The sequence below is a fragment of the Cebus imitator genome, unplaced genomic scaffold (assembly GCF_001604975.1).
Source record: "Cebus imitator isolate Cc_AM_T3 unplaced genomic scaffold, Cebus_imitator-1.0 Scaffold80, whole genome shotgun sequence".
Lineage (NCBI taxonomy): Eukaryota > Metazoa > Chordata > Mammalia > Primates > Cebidae > Cebus > Cebus imitator.
The window spans coordinates 7885333-7902397 of NW_016107395.1; the positions used below are offsets into that span (position 1 = coordinate 7885333).

The 17065-nt window shown below is 34.3% G+C and overlaps 1 protein-coding gene across 1 annotated transcript in view; it reads left to right on the forward strand.

Moving 5' to 3' along the window:
• Positions 1–17065, forward strand: part of ITGA1 (integrin subunit alpha 1) — a 166222-nt gene that overhangs the window by 133736 nt on the left and 15421 nt on the right. The window contains exons 20-26 of the mRNA XM_017533199.2: positions 1453–1533; positions 5234–5310; positions 7504–7593; positions 9362–9464; positions 12492–12605; positions 14697–14798; positions 14948–15052. Of these exons, the coding sequence (XP_017388688.1) occupies positions 1453–1533; positions 5234–5310; positions 7504–7593; positions 9362–9464; positions 12492–12605; positions 14697–14798; positions 14948–15052 (672 nt within the window). The remainder of the gene's footprint in view (positions 1–1452; positions 1534–5233; positions 5311–7503; positions 7594–9361; positions 9465–12491; positions 12606–14696; positions 14799–14947; positions 15053–17065) is intronic.

Sequence of the window (17065 nt, forward strand, 5' to 3'; positions counted from 1 at the left end):
CCTTAAAACACTGAAATTGAGAAGGAGTCAAGGAAAACAATAACAATCAAAGCTAAAACAGTTTAACAGAGGTACAGAGAGGTACAGAGAGATTTATATTAAATAACTGTCTTATTGATTGATAACACGTTTCTTTTATTATGTTGGCAATAAAATGTATTAATCTGCATAAGATGCTATATCAGAGGTAATCAGCATTTCCAAGTTTGAACTTTGCTTTTAATTCTGATCTCCAAATGAATCCCACTGAGTTAAAATTTTGTGTCTATTTATATTAATTAATACCAAATACAATTTATATAAAAAGCAATGCACTTAATATTATACATAATATTAAAACACTATTGTCTAGTTTCTGTAAACTCAGATTTCATGGACATTTCTCTCTGTCCGTTAGGATATCATTTAGAGGCATGATGACTAAGACAAACCTGAAAATAATGTCATATATTACAATATTTTTAATTCAATTAAGAATACTAATTATGAATACAAGCATGCAAAGTAATTTTGGGGAAAATATTACCACTAAATATTTCTCTGGAAAGGATACTATGTTAAAAAGTATTGCCTATCTTCTCCTCAGCTGACTTGATGGCCTTGGCAGAGAGGCACAGCTAAAAATCTAACAGTGTATCTCCTCTGTAGATATTAACAATGACAACAGTAATAACGATGGCAGCCTTTTCTTGAGTCACATTAAATATCAGGCACTGTTCTAAGGATTTCACTTATTTAATTTTCATTAATTCTTTTGTAAGTAGCTACTACTGTACTGCAGAGATGTGATGATAAAACCTTTTTTCCTTGTTTTAACATTCTTGTAGTTGCATTTTACAATTGACAACATGTTTATTTACCTGGCAGCATTATTTTTCCTTCTTATTGCTATGTAAAAATAATGGCTTATCTCACGGTTCAATAGCATTTTAAGTTGGACAGAATATAGTATACGACTAACCCACTTGATAGAAAATCAATCCCAGAGAGGTGAGGAACCTTAACAAGGATAAAGTTAATAGTGGTGCTGTCAGGGTTTAAATTCTGGCGGTCACAGGTCAGAGCCTGTGCTCTTATCCACTGTGCTAGACTCCTGTAATGACTAACATTCACTGAAAGCTGCTCTGTGCCAGCCTGGGATGTGTGGATTATTTTATCCAGCCACGGCAATCACCCTGTGAGGGAGCTGCTGTTAGTACTTCCATTTTACAACTGAAGATTTAGGCAGGATCGTGAGATATGCTTTGTCTTTCAGGCACCCTCAAGTGATGTTTTTAGATTTCCATGAGCTGTGGAACAGGTGATCCCAGAATTCTGTGCCTCTGCCAGCTAAATCAAGATGAGAATATTGGCAAGGCAGTCACCAAGTCACAGCTGGGAAAATTCTGAAAGAACACGTTTCAATATTTCACCTGCTTATCCAATCTGATTCTGTTTACTTTCTTTTCCTAGGCTATCCAAAAAGACAGCTGTGAATCCAATCATAATATCACATGTAAAGTTGGATATCCCTTCCTCAGAAGAGGAGAGATGGTGAGCAGATTACACAAAACACATGGGGAAATTGAATATGAAAAGTAATATGCGCAAAGACAAATATATAAATCCTTCCCATAGTAGTTTAGAATAATACAGATGAAAAATATTGAGTTCAAAATTGTGACAGACTAGAATATGCTACGGTCAGAATGGTTGTGCCCCATCAAAATTCATACATTAATACTTAATCCCCAAAGTGATAGTAGTAAAAGATGAGGCCACTGGGAGGCCGTTAGGTCCAGAGGGTGGAGCCCTCATGAGGGATTAGTGCCCTCATAAGAGAGGCTTAAGGGAGACTGTTCATCCCTTCTACCACGTGAGAACACATAGCAGGTTCCATCTATGAGAACTGGGTGTTTCCAGACACTGAACCTGTTAGTGCCTTGATCTTGGACTCCCGAACTGTGAGCAAAATATTTCTGTTATTTATAAATTGTCTGGTATAAGGTATTTTGTTCTAACAGCCAAAATAGACTAAGGCAGAGTCAGAAAACAATTCTTACACAGGCAAACTCGAACACCAAGACAAGATTTAAAATTTATACTATGTAACATATCTAATTTATGCTAGATAACATATCTGATAAAATGGAGCTGGGACATTCTGTTATTGGAGTCTCCTAGGTAGTAGGCATCTCTGGCCTTCAAGAAAAAGAACGCTTCAAATAGATTGGCTTAGAACTTAATTCAGAAATTCTCCTTCCATCTCCCTTTTTAAAAAACAATTGCCTTATTGAGCTATAATTCACATAACATAGAGTTCACTCATTTAAAGTGTGCACTTCAATGGGTTTTAGTATATTCACCAAATTATAAATTGCACAGTCATTACAACTGATTTTAGAACATTTTCACACACCACAAAGAAACCACATATGCATTGGCAGTCACTCTGTTTTTCCTCAACAGCCTTTTTCCCAGCCCCAGGCAACCACTAATCTACTTTCTTTTTCCATGGATTTGCCTGTTCCGGACACTTTGTATGAGTGGAATCATACGTACAGTCATCCCTCGGTATCTGTGGGGGCTTGCTTCCAGGACCCTCTTTGGATAACAAAATGCTCAGATGTTCAAGTCCCTTTGATAAAATGGCATCTAACCTACGCACATCCTCCCATATACGTTACATCAGTTCTAGATTACTTATAATACATAATACAATGTAAACACTATGTAAATAGTAGTTATACCATATTGGGTTTTTATTCAAATTTTTATTGTTGAATTGTTACTTTTTTTAATATTATCAACTCACAGTTGGTTAAAGCTAGAATGCATGGATTGAGAGGGCTGATTGTATGGGCTTTGGGTACAAGCTTCTTTCACCAATCATAATTTTTTCCAGGTTTATCTGTGATGTAGCATGTATGAATACTTCATTCCTTTTTATTACAAAGTAATATTCCAGTATGAAGATATATTACATTTTATTTATCCATGCATTAGTTGATGGGTATTTGGATTGTCTCTACTTTTTGGATACTATAAAAAATACTACTATAAATATCTATGTACAGATTTTGGTGTAGACACATGTTTTCTGAACTTTTGTCTACTACAGTTCAAGCCCACCCAGTCAAGCTTCTACTAGAATGGTAATTATTATTTAAAAGCAACAAGAAAGCTGTAGAGGCTACAGATTCTTAGAACTATTTTTTTCTTTGCAATTATAAATCAAAATATGTATGGATAAAGAAAACTCTAAATATAATATGATGCAAATCTTGTGAACTTTGAATTCTTATCATCCTTTCTGGGAATAGCACCTAAATCAATAAAAGAGCTTTCAATATCAGACCTTCTTCTGTTTAGCACTTAATCACAAAAAATAAAATTTTAGATAGTTTCTATTAATTGTGCATTTTATATTATAATTTTGCTGTCCCAAATTCCAAAATACCTTGGCACAAAATGAGATTAGTTTTGAGAAGGAGAAACATAATACTTAACAAGCATTATTATGAGGCTACTTGTAGTAGTACTGTGGGTGAGATATGTCTTTGAACAAATAATGTAGTGTTCCGTCTGCCTGCTGATGTTTACATAGAGTCATGGATTATATAGTTCATATGCTTAGGCATGGTGTTTCAAAGTCAGTTACCTATATTAGAGTGTCAGTATAACAAAATACATACCAGTTTTTCTTAAGTATTACTTTTAGTAGGAAGACCTATATAAACATAATTGTCTGCATTTTCTTCATAATAATTTACTCTAAATAGCCAAGCCTTTCAGTTTCTTTTATTTTCTTGTTATTGTGCCTTTAAGGTCCAAAACTTTCTTATACTATCAAATTAATGGAACCAAGTATGCTTTCCTGTAATTCTGTAATGAATATAAATAGATGATTGCCTGTCTTGAAGTTTTTACATTTAAGAAGATTTAATTATGATCATTTCCCAATTATATTGTTTATTATTGTACTCTGGTAAACCATGGTAATATAATAAAGTAAATAAGAGTGGCTTTATGGTGGAGGTTTATAGTTAGTATAAATAATTTTTGTTGATATCATTTGAATAAAGTATTAAAATTTATAATATCTGTCAAAAAATTACAACAAATTTAGTTTCCAAATATTAATTGACTTTTACTTGCAGTTCTAGAATCAGGCAACACCTTATTCTGTAAAATAAAATGAATGATGGATGAGCTGGGCAGAGGAAGTTGGCTTTATAGAGAGAAAAGGTCTGAAGAAAGGAGAAATGGAGAACAAAAAGTGGATTGTTAATTTCAAAGTTATTTTCCTTGTAAAGGTTGAAGCAGAGGGAATTTTCTTATGCTGTCTAAAACTGGCTTAATTGGGGATTTGGTGATTATTTATCACTCTTCATCTCTCAAAAACTCAGATACATGACTTAATTTCAGTTTTGTAGTGTGGAACTTAAGCATGATTTAGCCTGTTGGGCCTAGATCATTAGCTCAGTCCAAACCAGTGACCTCTTATACATTTTATTTAACATGTGTCTTAGTGTATTCTGGCTGCTATGAGTAAACATCATAAACAGAGTAGCTTATAAACCAGAAATTTATTTTTCACAGTCTGGAAGCTGGGAAGTCCAAGAGCAATGCACTGCTAGATCCAGAATCTGGTGAGGGCCTGTTTCATGCTTCATAGAAGTCATCTTTTCAATGCATCCTCAGATAGCAAAATCAGGGAGGCAGCGTTCTGAGGCTCCTGTTACAGGGTACTAATCCCACTCATGAGGACTCTGCCCTTTTGAGCTCATCACCTGCCCAATGGCCTCATCTCCTAATATCATCACATTGGTGTTTAGGTTTCAACCTATGAATTTGGAGGGAAACATTCAGATCATAGCAATATGTAAAACATGGTACATATTCATACTGAAAGGTACATGTATATTATATATTATTTTATCTATTTTTGAGATACAATAAGGCTTTATTTGTAATATAATGTTTCTCAACTTCATAATTTGAGTTTTGTTGATGTCATTTATGGAAATAGAATATTTTATTTATTCATTCATTTATTTATTTTTTAAGATGGGGTTTCACCATGATGGCCAGACTGGTCTTGAACTCCTGACCTCAGGTGATCCACCCACCTCGGCCTCCCAAGGTGCTAGGATTACAGGCATAAGCCACCACACCCGGCCCAGAAATAGAATATTTTAATCAAAGTAAAAAATTACTTATTTGTTACTAAAGACATATTTTTATTTTATAGGTAACGTTCAAAATATTGTTTCAGTTTAACACCTCCTTTCTCATGGAAAATGTGACCATTCATTTAAGTGCAACAAGGTTGGTTTACATATGTATAAATGTAAGCATGTGAATGTATGTCACTTCTTCTGTGTATTTTGAATGTTTTGCTCTATAAACTCACAGTTTCTTCCAGGTTGTAGAAGATCAGTAGAAGTGGAAGGCAACTAACTACTTTGCTTCACAAAAACACTCTTATGAATAATTAGTAAAATAAACTTTTATTTAATAGAAATAATTCACCTAAGTTAAATCAATGGTCCTATGAGTTATAGAAGATACCATAATCACACATCATTTATATCTGCCAAATTGCATTTAAATTCATAAAAATGTTACTGGCTCTGCTAATTTAAAAGCTTTCACTGGCTGCCCATCAAAGTCAAATGAATCATTAGATGGACTTAAAATTTGATATCCTTTTGTAGTTTAATATACTTTATTCAAATCAATCAGAGCTTCTGAACCGTATCATAGAACATGCAGACTAATAACAGCAAAGGGCCTGTAAGGAAGTGAAATAGTGGTCTAACTTTCTTCTAATTGTAATTATCCACTGATCTGTCTCCAGTGAGATGGTATCTTTTGCTGCTTTATTCACAGTAACTAGCACTGTGCCTGCCATATTATAATCACTAAATAGATATAGAGCAAATAAATAAATTAGGGAAATGAACTAATGGATTAATTCAAGCCAACTCAACAAATACTTATTTGACATCTATTATGGGCCAAATATTTAATTAGTCGCTGTAAGAAATATTAAAATTACTAAGGGCCTGAAACTCCTCATAAGGTAAGTATTACAGTAGGGGGTTGAGAATAGTATAGATTATTATAACCTGGGATAGAATAAAAACAATCTATTATAGAGATATAAAGCTGTGTCAGAAAATTAACAGAAGCTGAAATAATATATACGTGGCAATGGGAACCCCAGAAAGCTTCATCAAGGAAATTATAAGCTGAAATATAAAGAATACATAAAGTAGCAATGAAAATAAACAGGGAGTATGCATTCTATCATATTATGCTAGGTACTGACTGCCAGTCAAGGTATTATTTCTTAATTGAACAGATCATGAGGGTACAGTAAAGTTTTTGAGAGGTAAAATCATCTGTACAGAGCTGCTGCTTATGAAGATTAACTTAGGAAGGCTGCAGTGTGGAATGAATGAGAGAAAAGGAAACCATTCGTGCTGAGAGCTGAGTCACACAAATACCCAAGGCAGCATGCTGCTCTCTCTGTCCTGCTTATGAGCCACTTTATACATTTGGGAATAAGCAGGACCATTAAAAAGTACTCTTATGACCATTCTGTGAGACAGTATGCTAGGTGCTTGGTCAGTTGGTGGAGGGGTGTGTGTGACAGTAGTGAAAGCTAACACTTACTGAATATTTCCTATGTCCTAGGCACAGTCTTAAGCACTTTATACTTATAAGTCATTTAATAATTATTTATTATCCACATTTTATAGATGAAGAAACCAAGGCAAAGACAGATAAATAATTTTACCAAAGTGTATCAGTGTCCAAGAACAATCCCATTCTTTGGCCCCAGATTCAGTGTTCATTACTCATTATATCTTTTGTACATGCTTTCTAATACAAGGAAGTATGAGATGTATGTGTATACATGTGTATACACATATATACATGTGTTTACATAATATATACTTAAAATGATAACCAAAATCAAGAGACTAAATCAGTGCTTAACAAATAATATGATCAAGTACTTAGTATGGAAAGATTCTTAAAGAAGAAAACAAGATTTTAGATTTACCCTCAGCTGTTTGACCCTGATCACTTATCTTTGCTAAGTCCTCATCTGTGGTAAATAAGAACACCTGAGTAGATATGTGTTAAAAACACAAATTCCTGGGTCCCACCTTGGAACCTCTAAATCCACATTTCTAAGGGAAGCCCAATAATCTTTGTATTTTAACAATTAAACCCAGGGATTCTTATCATTATTGTCACAGAATTTTGAGAAACATAAATCAGTGTGATTTTCAGCTCTAGTTGCACATCAGAATCAACTTGGGAACTTTTAACCATACCCATCATCTCTGATCTCCTTCTTCATCCCAATTTAAAAAATAATAAGAAATTCTACTCTTATGTGCTTTTATTTAGTTGCCAGAATAAGCTTCTTTTTCAAACTCTTAGAAATATCTCTAAATAGTCAATATTTTAATGGTTTGTCTGAATGTGCTGTGTATTTTCTAGTGACAGTGAAGAACCTCCTGAAACCCTTTCTGATAATGTAGTAAACATTTCTATCCCGGTAAAATATGAAGTTGGACTACAGTTTTACAGGTAGGAGAAAACTGCATTTTTATGTTGATGCCTTTCTATTAACCCAGTGGTTCTCAAAGTGTGGTCCCTGGCAGGCCAAGGGCATCAGCACCACCCGGAAACTTCTTAGGCAAATTATCCGGCCCCACCCAAAACCTATTAAATCAGAAACTCAGAAGACGGGGTTAAATGAGACCTCCAGGTAATTCTCATACATCCTAATGTTTGAGAACTAAATAACCCAAAATGTTAGGTGTTAGTGATACCGGATTGCATTCATTCTCCTTTTTTAAACTCCTGAATGCAAGTTGAAGACCCAGAAGTCCTTTGCAAAACACAATATTTTCTTAGAGGTCACCAGCATATTTCTGGGTCACCACTCTCAACCTGTGGAATTCGATCAGTCTTCTCAATCTGGACCCACAAGATTAAAACATTTCTCATTGATAAGAGCTGTTTATTTCTTCCACCATTCATAAACCATTCTTTATCTTAAGAGCCTCTTATGTATCCAAACACAAATCATGTTGACAAACTTTCTCTCTATAATTTCCCCTGCTTAAGCAGAGCTCCAAGCTTTTGCTAAATAAACATGTGTAATGTATATCAAAAGTATAAGAATCCGTGGCAAGTTGGTTTATTCTGAAGGTCTTTTCATTTTATTAATGTTTTAATAATAGTGGCTAACATTTATTGAATCTTTGTGTTCTGTCTTATCTGATCCTTATGATAACTCTGTGGTTCAAATACAACTATCTCCATTTTCCAGTTGAAGAAATTGAGGTTCAAAGAGGCTAGTTTACAGGTAGGAGGTTATATGTTGCAGGTTATATGTTCAGGAAGTGTTAATTTAAATCATTTCACATGTTCTTTTTTTCTTTTAATTTAAAAAATGTTTTAAATTGACACGAAATAATTGTACATATTTATGAAGTGCTTGGAGGTGTGATGCATGTAATATACAGCAATTAAACAAGTAATTAGCATATCTGTCATCTCAAACATTTATCTTTTCTTTGTATTTGGAACATTCAGTATCTTCCTTCTGGCTTACTAATTTATTCTCTGTGGCACTTTCTCTTACTAATGAGAGACTACAAAAATGGCATGATTATAGGTATACATGAAGATTTTGCTAATATTTCTCAGCCTTTAAATTCTGTCAGTTATTTTCTGTTTTTCTGCATCCACTTCGATTGGTGCACTCACTTTTCCCCCAAGAGTTTTCCATTTATTTAAAATCAAATTTTGTCAAATGTTTATAAATATTTTTTGTCTTCCCTTGACTGAAGCGCTGCTTAAAAACAGGCTATTTTACTCTACCAAGTTCATCCAGAGAACATGATGAAGCTGTATAGAGAAGATTGAACTTTTAAGTTTAGCAGCAAATATAGGACCTTAAATTGTGAAATGGGAAACATTTGAAATCTATTTAGAATTCAGCACTGCTAAAAATTACATTTTAGCTTTATTATTCAGTAGATATAAATGGTTTTAGTGAATTTATGGAAAATTTTCACTTGTTAACAATGAAATTTTAACTTTTAAAATTCATATTTTAGCATTTTGGGGTTAAATAAGCATAGTGACTATTGAACTAAATTATATAATCCTTCTCACTCTCCTCAAAGATTTAATTTCAGGTTTGAAAGTAAATGAACACCTCTTTGATTTGAAGTCCCTACAAGTATTTTTGTGGAATTACATGATATGGAGAAAGAAAAGAATGAGGCCAAATAAAAGCTAAACTTCGTTGTGTTTTATTTTTCTTCTAATTAATTCTTTTAAGCTCTGCCAGTGAATACCACATTTCAATTGCTGCCAATGAGACAGTCCCTGAAGTTATTAATTCTACTGAGGACATTGGAAATGAAATTAATATCTTCTACTTGGTAAGAGATCACCTCTAAAATAGTATTCTAAAGGAGCTATTTGTAAATTTATAAATTAAATAATTAACAGATACATAAAAATATGTTGCTTCAGTGTTTAATCTCTTAATTCCAGGATCTTTTTCTTTATTTATAATTTTACTAAAGGTTTAAATTGGCGATAATTATATTTTTAAATCAATTTAGAGATCTAAGTCTCTAATTTCCTCAAAATAAGATACCGTTAGAATGACTTTCTAGGAAAAATGTAAACTTTGAAACTAAATAGATGCTACGTATAAACCTGTGGGCTTTACTTACATTATTTTTTCAGTATAACTGAGAAAGGCACCTTTTCATTAATTATGACTATTTAGGAAATTTGTTATCACAATTGTCTTGATAATTTTTTTATTAAACAAATATGTATCACATTCCCCTCATTGTTACCTTTCACACGCATTGTACCATAAGTTACTCATGCTGGTACCACCACCTCCTTAGTGCTGTTTCCTATTACATTTATTTTTCCTTTTAAAGCCTTCATAACAAACTCTTTCTAACCACTATAGCAAACAAGCATGGAATTTCATTTTAGGTAATGCCTGGTTACGGACACAGCCTCAACTTAAGTTAAAATTACTCAAGGAAAAAAAAGAACACAATTCAAACAATAGATTTAAATATGTATTCAAAAGTATGAAATAATGCAACATAATTATAAATGAAGATAATCTCAATCCCTTTGGAAATTGCCAACAACAAACAAGCTCTCTCCCAAAGTATAAATAAACGTATACTCCCGAGTGATTCCATTTTTTTTAATTTGTACGCTTTGCTAGAATTCCTATGATAAGCTATACCCTGGAAATTAGCATAAATGCCAATCACTCTACTGGAGTCTAAAATAGATTTTTGTAATTCAGGCTATCAGATTTCTCCAGCGCCATTCACTTTCCCTGAACTAGAGAATTAACCAAAAAAAAAAAAAAAAAAAAAGAGAGAGAGACTTTGAATGTTGTAGATCTTTAGATATTATAACTTATTAGGGTCCAGATTTGAAATAGGTACCCTCTCTTACACAAGTGTTGATATAAATTTTATTGCTAAGAATATTCCTGAGCATAAATCTTTGTGCGTATCTCTGATTATTTTGCTGAAGTAAATTCTAGAATTGGAATAATGGAATTTTTTAAAAGAACTTTTGTTCAGGTGAAACCCAGTAAATCTCCTGCTAGGAATTTTCCTTAGGAAATTTTTGGTGATAGAAACAAAGATTTCAGGGATGTTCTTACCAATATTATTTATAATAGTTTAAAAACTAAAACCTGGGCACAATCTAAACACTTAACACAATAAAATTACTTAAATGAATTATTATATATTCAGTGAAGAGATTTATCATATATTCAATGGGGAGACTTTGTAATATTTTAGAAGGAACATTTTGGAGTAAGAAACCATACTACTGCTATTTACTAGCTCTGTAATCTTGGAAGTTCTTAATTCTTATTCTAACATTCTTACCTCATAGATAAGACAAAGACAATAGGAGGATCTAGCACCTAGAGTTGTTAACAGGGCTAAAGGCAATAATGCATATAAGAAGATTAGCATAGTGTGTGGCACATAGTCAACAATATTGATATTGTGGTTGTTATTTAGCTATGGACTGTCATATTCTCAATAAACCTATATGTTTATGGGAAAATGCCATGGCATAATACATTTTACAGACAGGATACAAAACTTTGTATTTTATTATGATACAAATTTTATAAATGTGCATTTATGCAAATAGTAAGGACAGGTTAACATACACTAAAATGTTAACAAGTATAGGAATCTTTTATTTTCTGTTTATTTTCAGTATTTTCCAATGTTTCTACAAGGAACATTTTCTTATCAGAAAAAAAATAATTACAGCACACAGGATTTCTGACTGAATATCAGAAAACAGAATTTGTCTGGAAATCAAGAAGATAAGAGTTAAGAGCATGTTTAAAGGTCCAGGCACAGCTGGTCAGGAACCTCCAGAATTCCTTTAATCCTGGAATTCTGGATGTATTTCATTCTTAGCAACGCAGGAAATTGTTTCAGATCTGAGGAGCTCTCAGTCTGGAAGGCTCAGTTGGGTGGATCACTGGCTTTCCCTGCATCTATCTATGTAGATCAAGGAGTTGCCTGCCCAGCTAAAGATGCTGCACAGGATTGCCATAGGCTTCAGGCCTGCAGATCATGCTTCAGCGGTGGGAAGGGGACCACTGCACCTGGTTGACCCAGTTCAGTTGCATCTTCTAAGCAGGCAAGGACCTCTGCATAGTGAGTTCAGTTTCCTGTTGAACTTCATCCTGCCCACCTTTGCCTCTGAGCTACATTCACTACTGGTAGCAGAACATGATACTAAGTGGAAATTTGGGATTAGTGGATAAAAACAAATGGAGACTGAGATGAAATTTAATCTGACTCTCATCAGACCAGATTATCAGCAGTCAGTGGCACAAGAGCCCCAGCTGGGGGTAGAATTATGAAGGGAAGCGGATGAGAGTCTGGTTTGCTTGGATAGTGGCGGCAGATCCCATCTAGCCAGGATTTGAGGCGATTTATGGGTTTAGGGAATTACTGTAAAGCAGGTTAAGGCAACCAAAACTCTACTAACCTGTTCCATGGTATCCCTTCTTTCCAGTTTCAAACAGACTGGTATGTTTTTAAAAAATGAGTGTGGCAAGAACATAGTAACAGACAAAAACTTCCAATTCTGATTTTTTATTGATCCTAGTTCTATTAGGAGAATAAGGGATGGAGGAACAATATGATTATAGCTGGCACATACAGCTGCCAACTATGAAATATCCTTATTTTCTTGTTGGCATTATTCAGAGATTTATGCCAATTCTCCGTACAGTGCCATAAAGGATCTACACTCGTTTGGGGATTCAAAATATTACACAATTTACTTCATCAGCTAGAAAACGAAGTGTTACATAAGACAGAAAGAATTCTTTTAAAAGAGGAAGAAAGGATTACATTTCTATTTTTTTCTTGTAGATAAGAAAAAGTGGATATTTTCCAATGCCAGAACTTAAGCTGTCAATTTCATTCCCCAATATGACATCAAATGGTTATCCTGTGCTGTACCCAACTGGATTGTCATCTTCTGATGTAAGTAATGTGTGCCTTGGAATTCTGTCATTACTGTATCTTTTCCACTTTATGTGTAAGCCTTTTGTTCTGCATGACACTTGTAACAGTTTGACTAAAGTAACATGCAGAGGTATTTAGATAATTAAAAGCAAAAAATAATAATAGATGTATTATTCCCTAGGGCTGCTGTAACAAATTACCACAGATCGAGTGACTTAAAAAACAGAAATTTATTCTTTCACAGTTCTGGAGTCCAGAAGTCCAAAGTCAAGTTGTTGACAGTGTTAATTCCCTCTGGAGGCTCTGAGAGAGACTCTTTTTCATGCTGTTTTCCTAGCCTCCGGTGACAGCCAGCAACCCTTGGTGTTCCTTGGCTTGTGGCAGCATAACTCCTATTTCTGTCTCTATCTTCACCTGGCCTTCTCTGTGTTTCTGTGTGTTCTCCTTCTCTCTGTGTCTCTGCACACTCATCATCAGATTTAGGGTCCACCCTAAATCCAGAGTGATCTCATCTGGAGATGCTTAATATAACTACGTCTGCAAAGACCCTATTTCCAAGTAAAGTCACATTCACTAGTTCTAGGAGGATTTAGGCATATCTTTGGGGATCAATATTCAATCTACTAGAGTAAAGTTTAGATAGTTCATTGTTGATTTATGCCTGAAATGTTTGTTTCACTTTTCCTTGGTATGTGGTAATCAAACAACTCTATAAAGTGTCATCTTATTTGTGCCTAAGCATGCACAGCTGCACACAAAATAGTATAATTGCATTTACTGACATCCCAAATAATAGCAATATGCCACCCCCTTGATATTTGTAACATAGAATGAGACTCTATGATAGCTCATTATGGTTTAGTGTCTAAAACAAAAATCACCATAAGTATTGAATTAATGTGTGCATGATTTCAGAATTTGAAAATCTGTTCATGCATTTTTAAAAGTATTCTCAGAAATCAAGAAATAGCAACAGGGCTAGTTGTCTTGTGATCACTAAAATGTTTTCCTAAGGGCAAGGAAAAAATAAGCCTCTGGAATTTCCCTCTTATCCAAAAAGCAGGTCTGTGAAAATCCAGAAGAGAAAAAAATTGTACTTTTCATACTACTTTGAAAATTGTAATCTTATTATCTTTTATCAAGGATGTAGAGAGTACTGGGGAAGCAAAAGATTTGTTAGGTTAAGTCTAGAACCAACTATCTTATAAACATAGCATTTTAACATAATATGTTAACATCCATAGGGCTGCCTGCTTACACCTTCCTCCCAAGTGGACTGAGTGTCTTACCCTTGGTGTGTAGGGAATCAAAAGTATTATTGGATGAATACATAAATACAGATGAAGGTCCCTCTCTTTTCAGTTGTTTCACCAGCTGTAATATTGAACAGTAATTTTATTGTTTTTGTTTCCTTTTTTTTTTTTTTTTTTTTTTTTTTTTTTTTTTTTTTTTTTTTTTTTTTTTTTTAGACGGAGTCTCTCTCTTGCTCAGGGTGGAGCGCAGTGGTGCAATCTTGATTCACTGCAACCTCCACCTCCCAAGTTCAAGTGATTCTTCTGCCTCAGCCTCACGAATAGCTGGGACTACAGGCGCCCACCACCACACCTAGCTAATTTTTGTGTTTTTAGTAGAGATGGGATTTCACCATGTTAGCCAGGCTGGTCTCCTGACCTCAGGTGTTCCACCCACCTCAGCCTCCCCAAGTGCTAGGATTACAGGCGTGAGCCACCATGCCTGGCTGTTGTTTTCCTTTTTATCAATAGAGTTTTAAATGTTCTCCTCTTCTGTCATATGGAATTTAAAAGCTTATCTTTGATTAAAGTAATAAATTAATGAATATATTAATCATGTAATAGTAAGTTCTATTAGCATTCTTTCTTTTCCATAACAACCTCATTAGTATCCATTACAATCATAGTAACAATCCATCTTGGAGTGGATATATGTATGGCTGGTACGTAACAGCCTTTTCCACATGGCACACTTACAAAAATGGATCTTCAATATATGGCAATGGCTGTCATTCACAGATTCTTCACACTCTGCACCAAGTCATCTTTTCCTCTGCTATCTGGCATTATCTAATAAATGTAATCTTTTCATTTCTAGAATGCAAACTGCAGACCCCATATCTCTGAGGATCCTTTCAGTATCAGCTCTGGAAAGAAAATGATTACATCAACTGACCATCTTAAAAAAGGCACAATTCTGGTAAATTAAGACAAGTGCTGTTTTTACCTTTTGCTTTCCAAATGAATAAATTTGATATCAATCTAGAAATAACTATCTGAACTATTTGAATATAGTAGATATAATACAATGGCGAGAATACTGATATGTATCTCTGGACATTTAAACAGGACTGCAGTACATGTAAATTTTCTACCATCACATGCAATCTCACTCCTTCTGACATGAGCCAAGTGAATGTTTCGCTTATCTTGTGGAAACCAACTTTTATAAAAGTAAGTGATTACATTGTTCTATGCACTGATGAATAATATCAATAAATGTTTGTTTACCGCTTAGAATATGCAAGGCACAGTGCTGCTATTGGAAAGAATGTGAGACTAGAAGTCTAAGAGAATGTGACGAAGCCCCAGCTCTACTTAACCAGCTGTGTGTGTCTCATTTCCCCATCTGTTAGGAACTAAGTTATTACCAAGGCCTCTTCCAGAGAGATATACTTTTTTCAATCTCTCTTATCCTTTTTCTTTGTACCTTAAGAGATGAATACCTTTCCAGTACCAAAGCTTACCTTAATACGTTGGAACTCGGTTAATGTACAGAGAATTATAAAGTGGCAAGCTTTGACCCCACCAACAAAGGAAACAGCTAACATATACCACAGACTTACTGAGTTTTATCAGACTTGTATTATGTATATATATTTATAATTTTATAATATATATGTATATATGAAGACATTTTTAACCCCTTATTAAGCCAAATCTGTCTGACGATAAGCTACTTTAAAACTTTTTACTGTATTTTGTATATTCGTTTCTCACTTAGGAAGTATTTAGTTGACGATATGACATTGCCATTTTTGAATTTGATCATACTAAGTTGCTATTTCTATGTCATTAACTGTTGATATTGGCAATTTCATTTTTAAAATTTCAACTTTTGTTTTAGAGGCACAAGTTTGTAACAGGGGTATATTTGCATGATATTGAGGTTTTGGGAACAGATTCCATTGCTCAGGTAGTAGGCCTGAAACCCAACAGGTAGTTTGTCAATTCCCCCAAGTAGTGCACAGTACCTGTTGTTCCCATGTTTATATCCATGAGTACCCAATGCTTAACTCCCACTTATAAGTAAGAACATGTGATATTTGGTTGTCTGTTTCTGTGGCATTCGCTTAGGATTATGGCCTCCATCTGCATTTATATTGCTGCAAAGGACATTATTTTGTTCTTTTTCTTATGGCTGTGCAGTGTTCCATGATGTATATGTACCATATTTTCTTCATCTAGTCCACTGTTGATGGACAACTATGTTGATTCCATGTCTTTGCTGTTGTGAATAGCACTGCAATGAAGCTATGACAGCATGTGTCTTTTTGGTAAACAGTTTATTTTGGATATATACTCAGTGATGGGTTTGCTGGGTTGAATCGTTGTTCTAACTTGTCTGAGAAGTCTCCAAATTGCTTCCCACTGACTGAACTAATTTACATCCCCACCAATAGTGTATAAGCTTTTGCTTTTCTCCACTGCCAAACCATCATCTGTCATTTTTTTATTTTGCTTTGCATTTCTCTAATGATTAGTGATAATGAGCGTTATTTGATATGTTTGTTAGCCACTTTATGTCTTCTTTTGAGGAGTGTCTATTCATGTCCTTTGCTCGTTATTTAATATGGTTATTTGTTGTTTGCTTGCTGATTTGCAAAAGTTCCTCATTCTACATATTAGACCTTTGTCAGGTGCATAGTTTGCAAATCTTTTCTCCCATTCTGTAGGTTATCTGTTTACTCTATTGATAGTATCTTTTGTTGTGCAGAAGCTCTTTAGTTTAATTAGATCCCGTTTGTCAATTTTTGTTATTGTCTCAATTGCTTTTAGAGACTTAGCAATGTCAGGCAGGATATTTCCTAGGTTTTCTTACAGCATTTTTATAGTTTATGGTCTTACATTTAAATCTTTACTATATGTTGTGTTAGTTTTTGTATATGGTGAAAGTTAGGGGTTCAGTCTCATTCTTCTGCATATGGCTAGCCAGTTATCTCAACACCATTTATTGACTAGGGAGTCCTTCCATGGCTTACTTTTCTTGACCTTCTCAAAGATCAGATGGTTGTAGGTGTGTGGCTTTATTTATAAATTCTCTATTCTCTTCCACTGGTCCATATGGCTCTTCTGTACCAGTACCATACTGATTTGGTTACTGTAGTCTTATGATAGAATTCAGAGTCAGGTAGTATGATGGGTCTGGCTTGTTCTTTTTACCTGTGCTCTTTTTTTTTTTTTTTT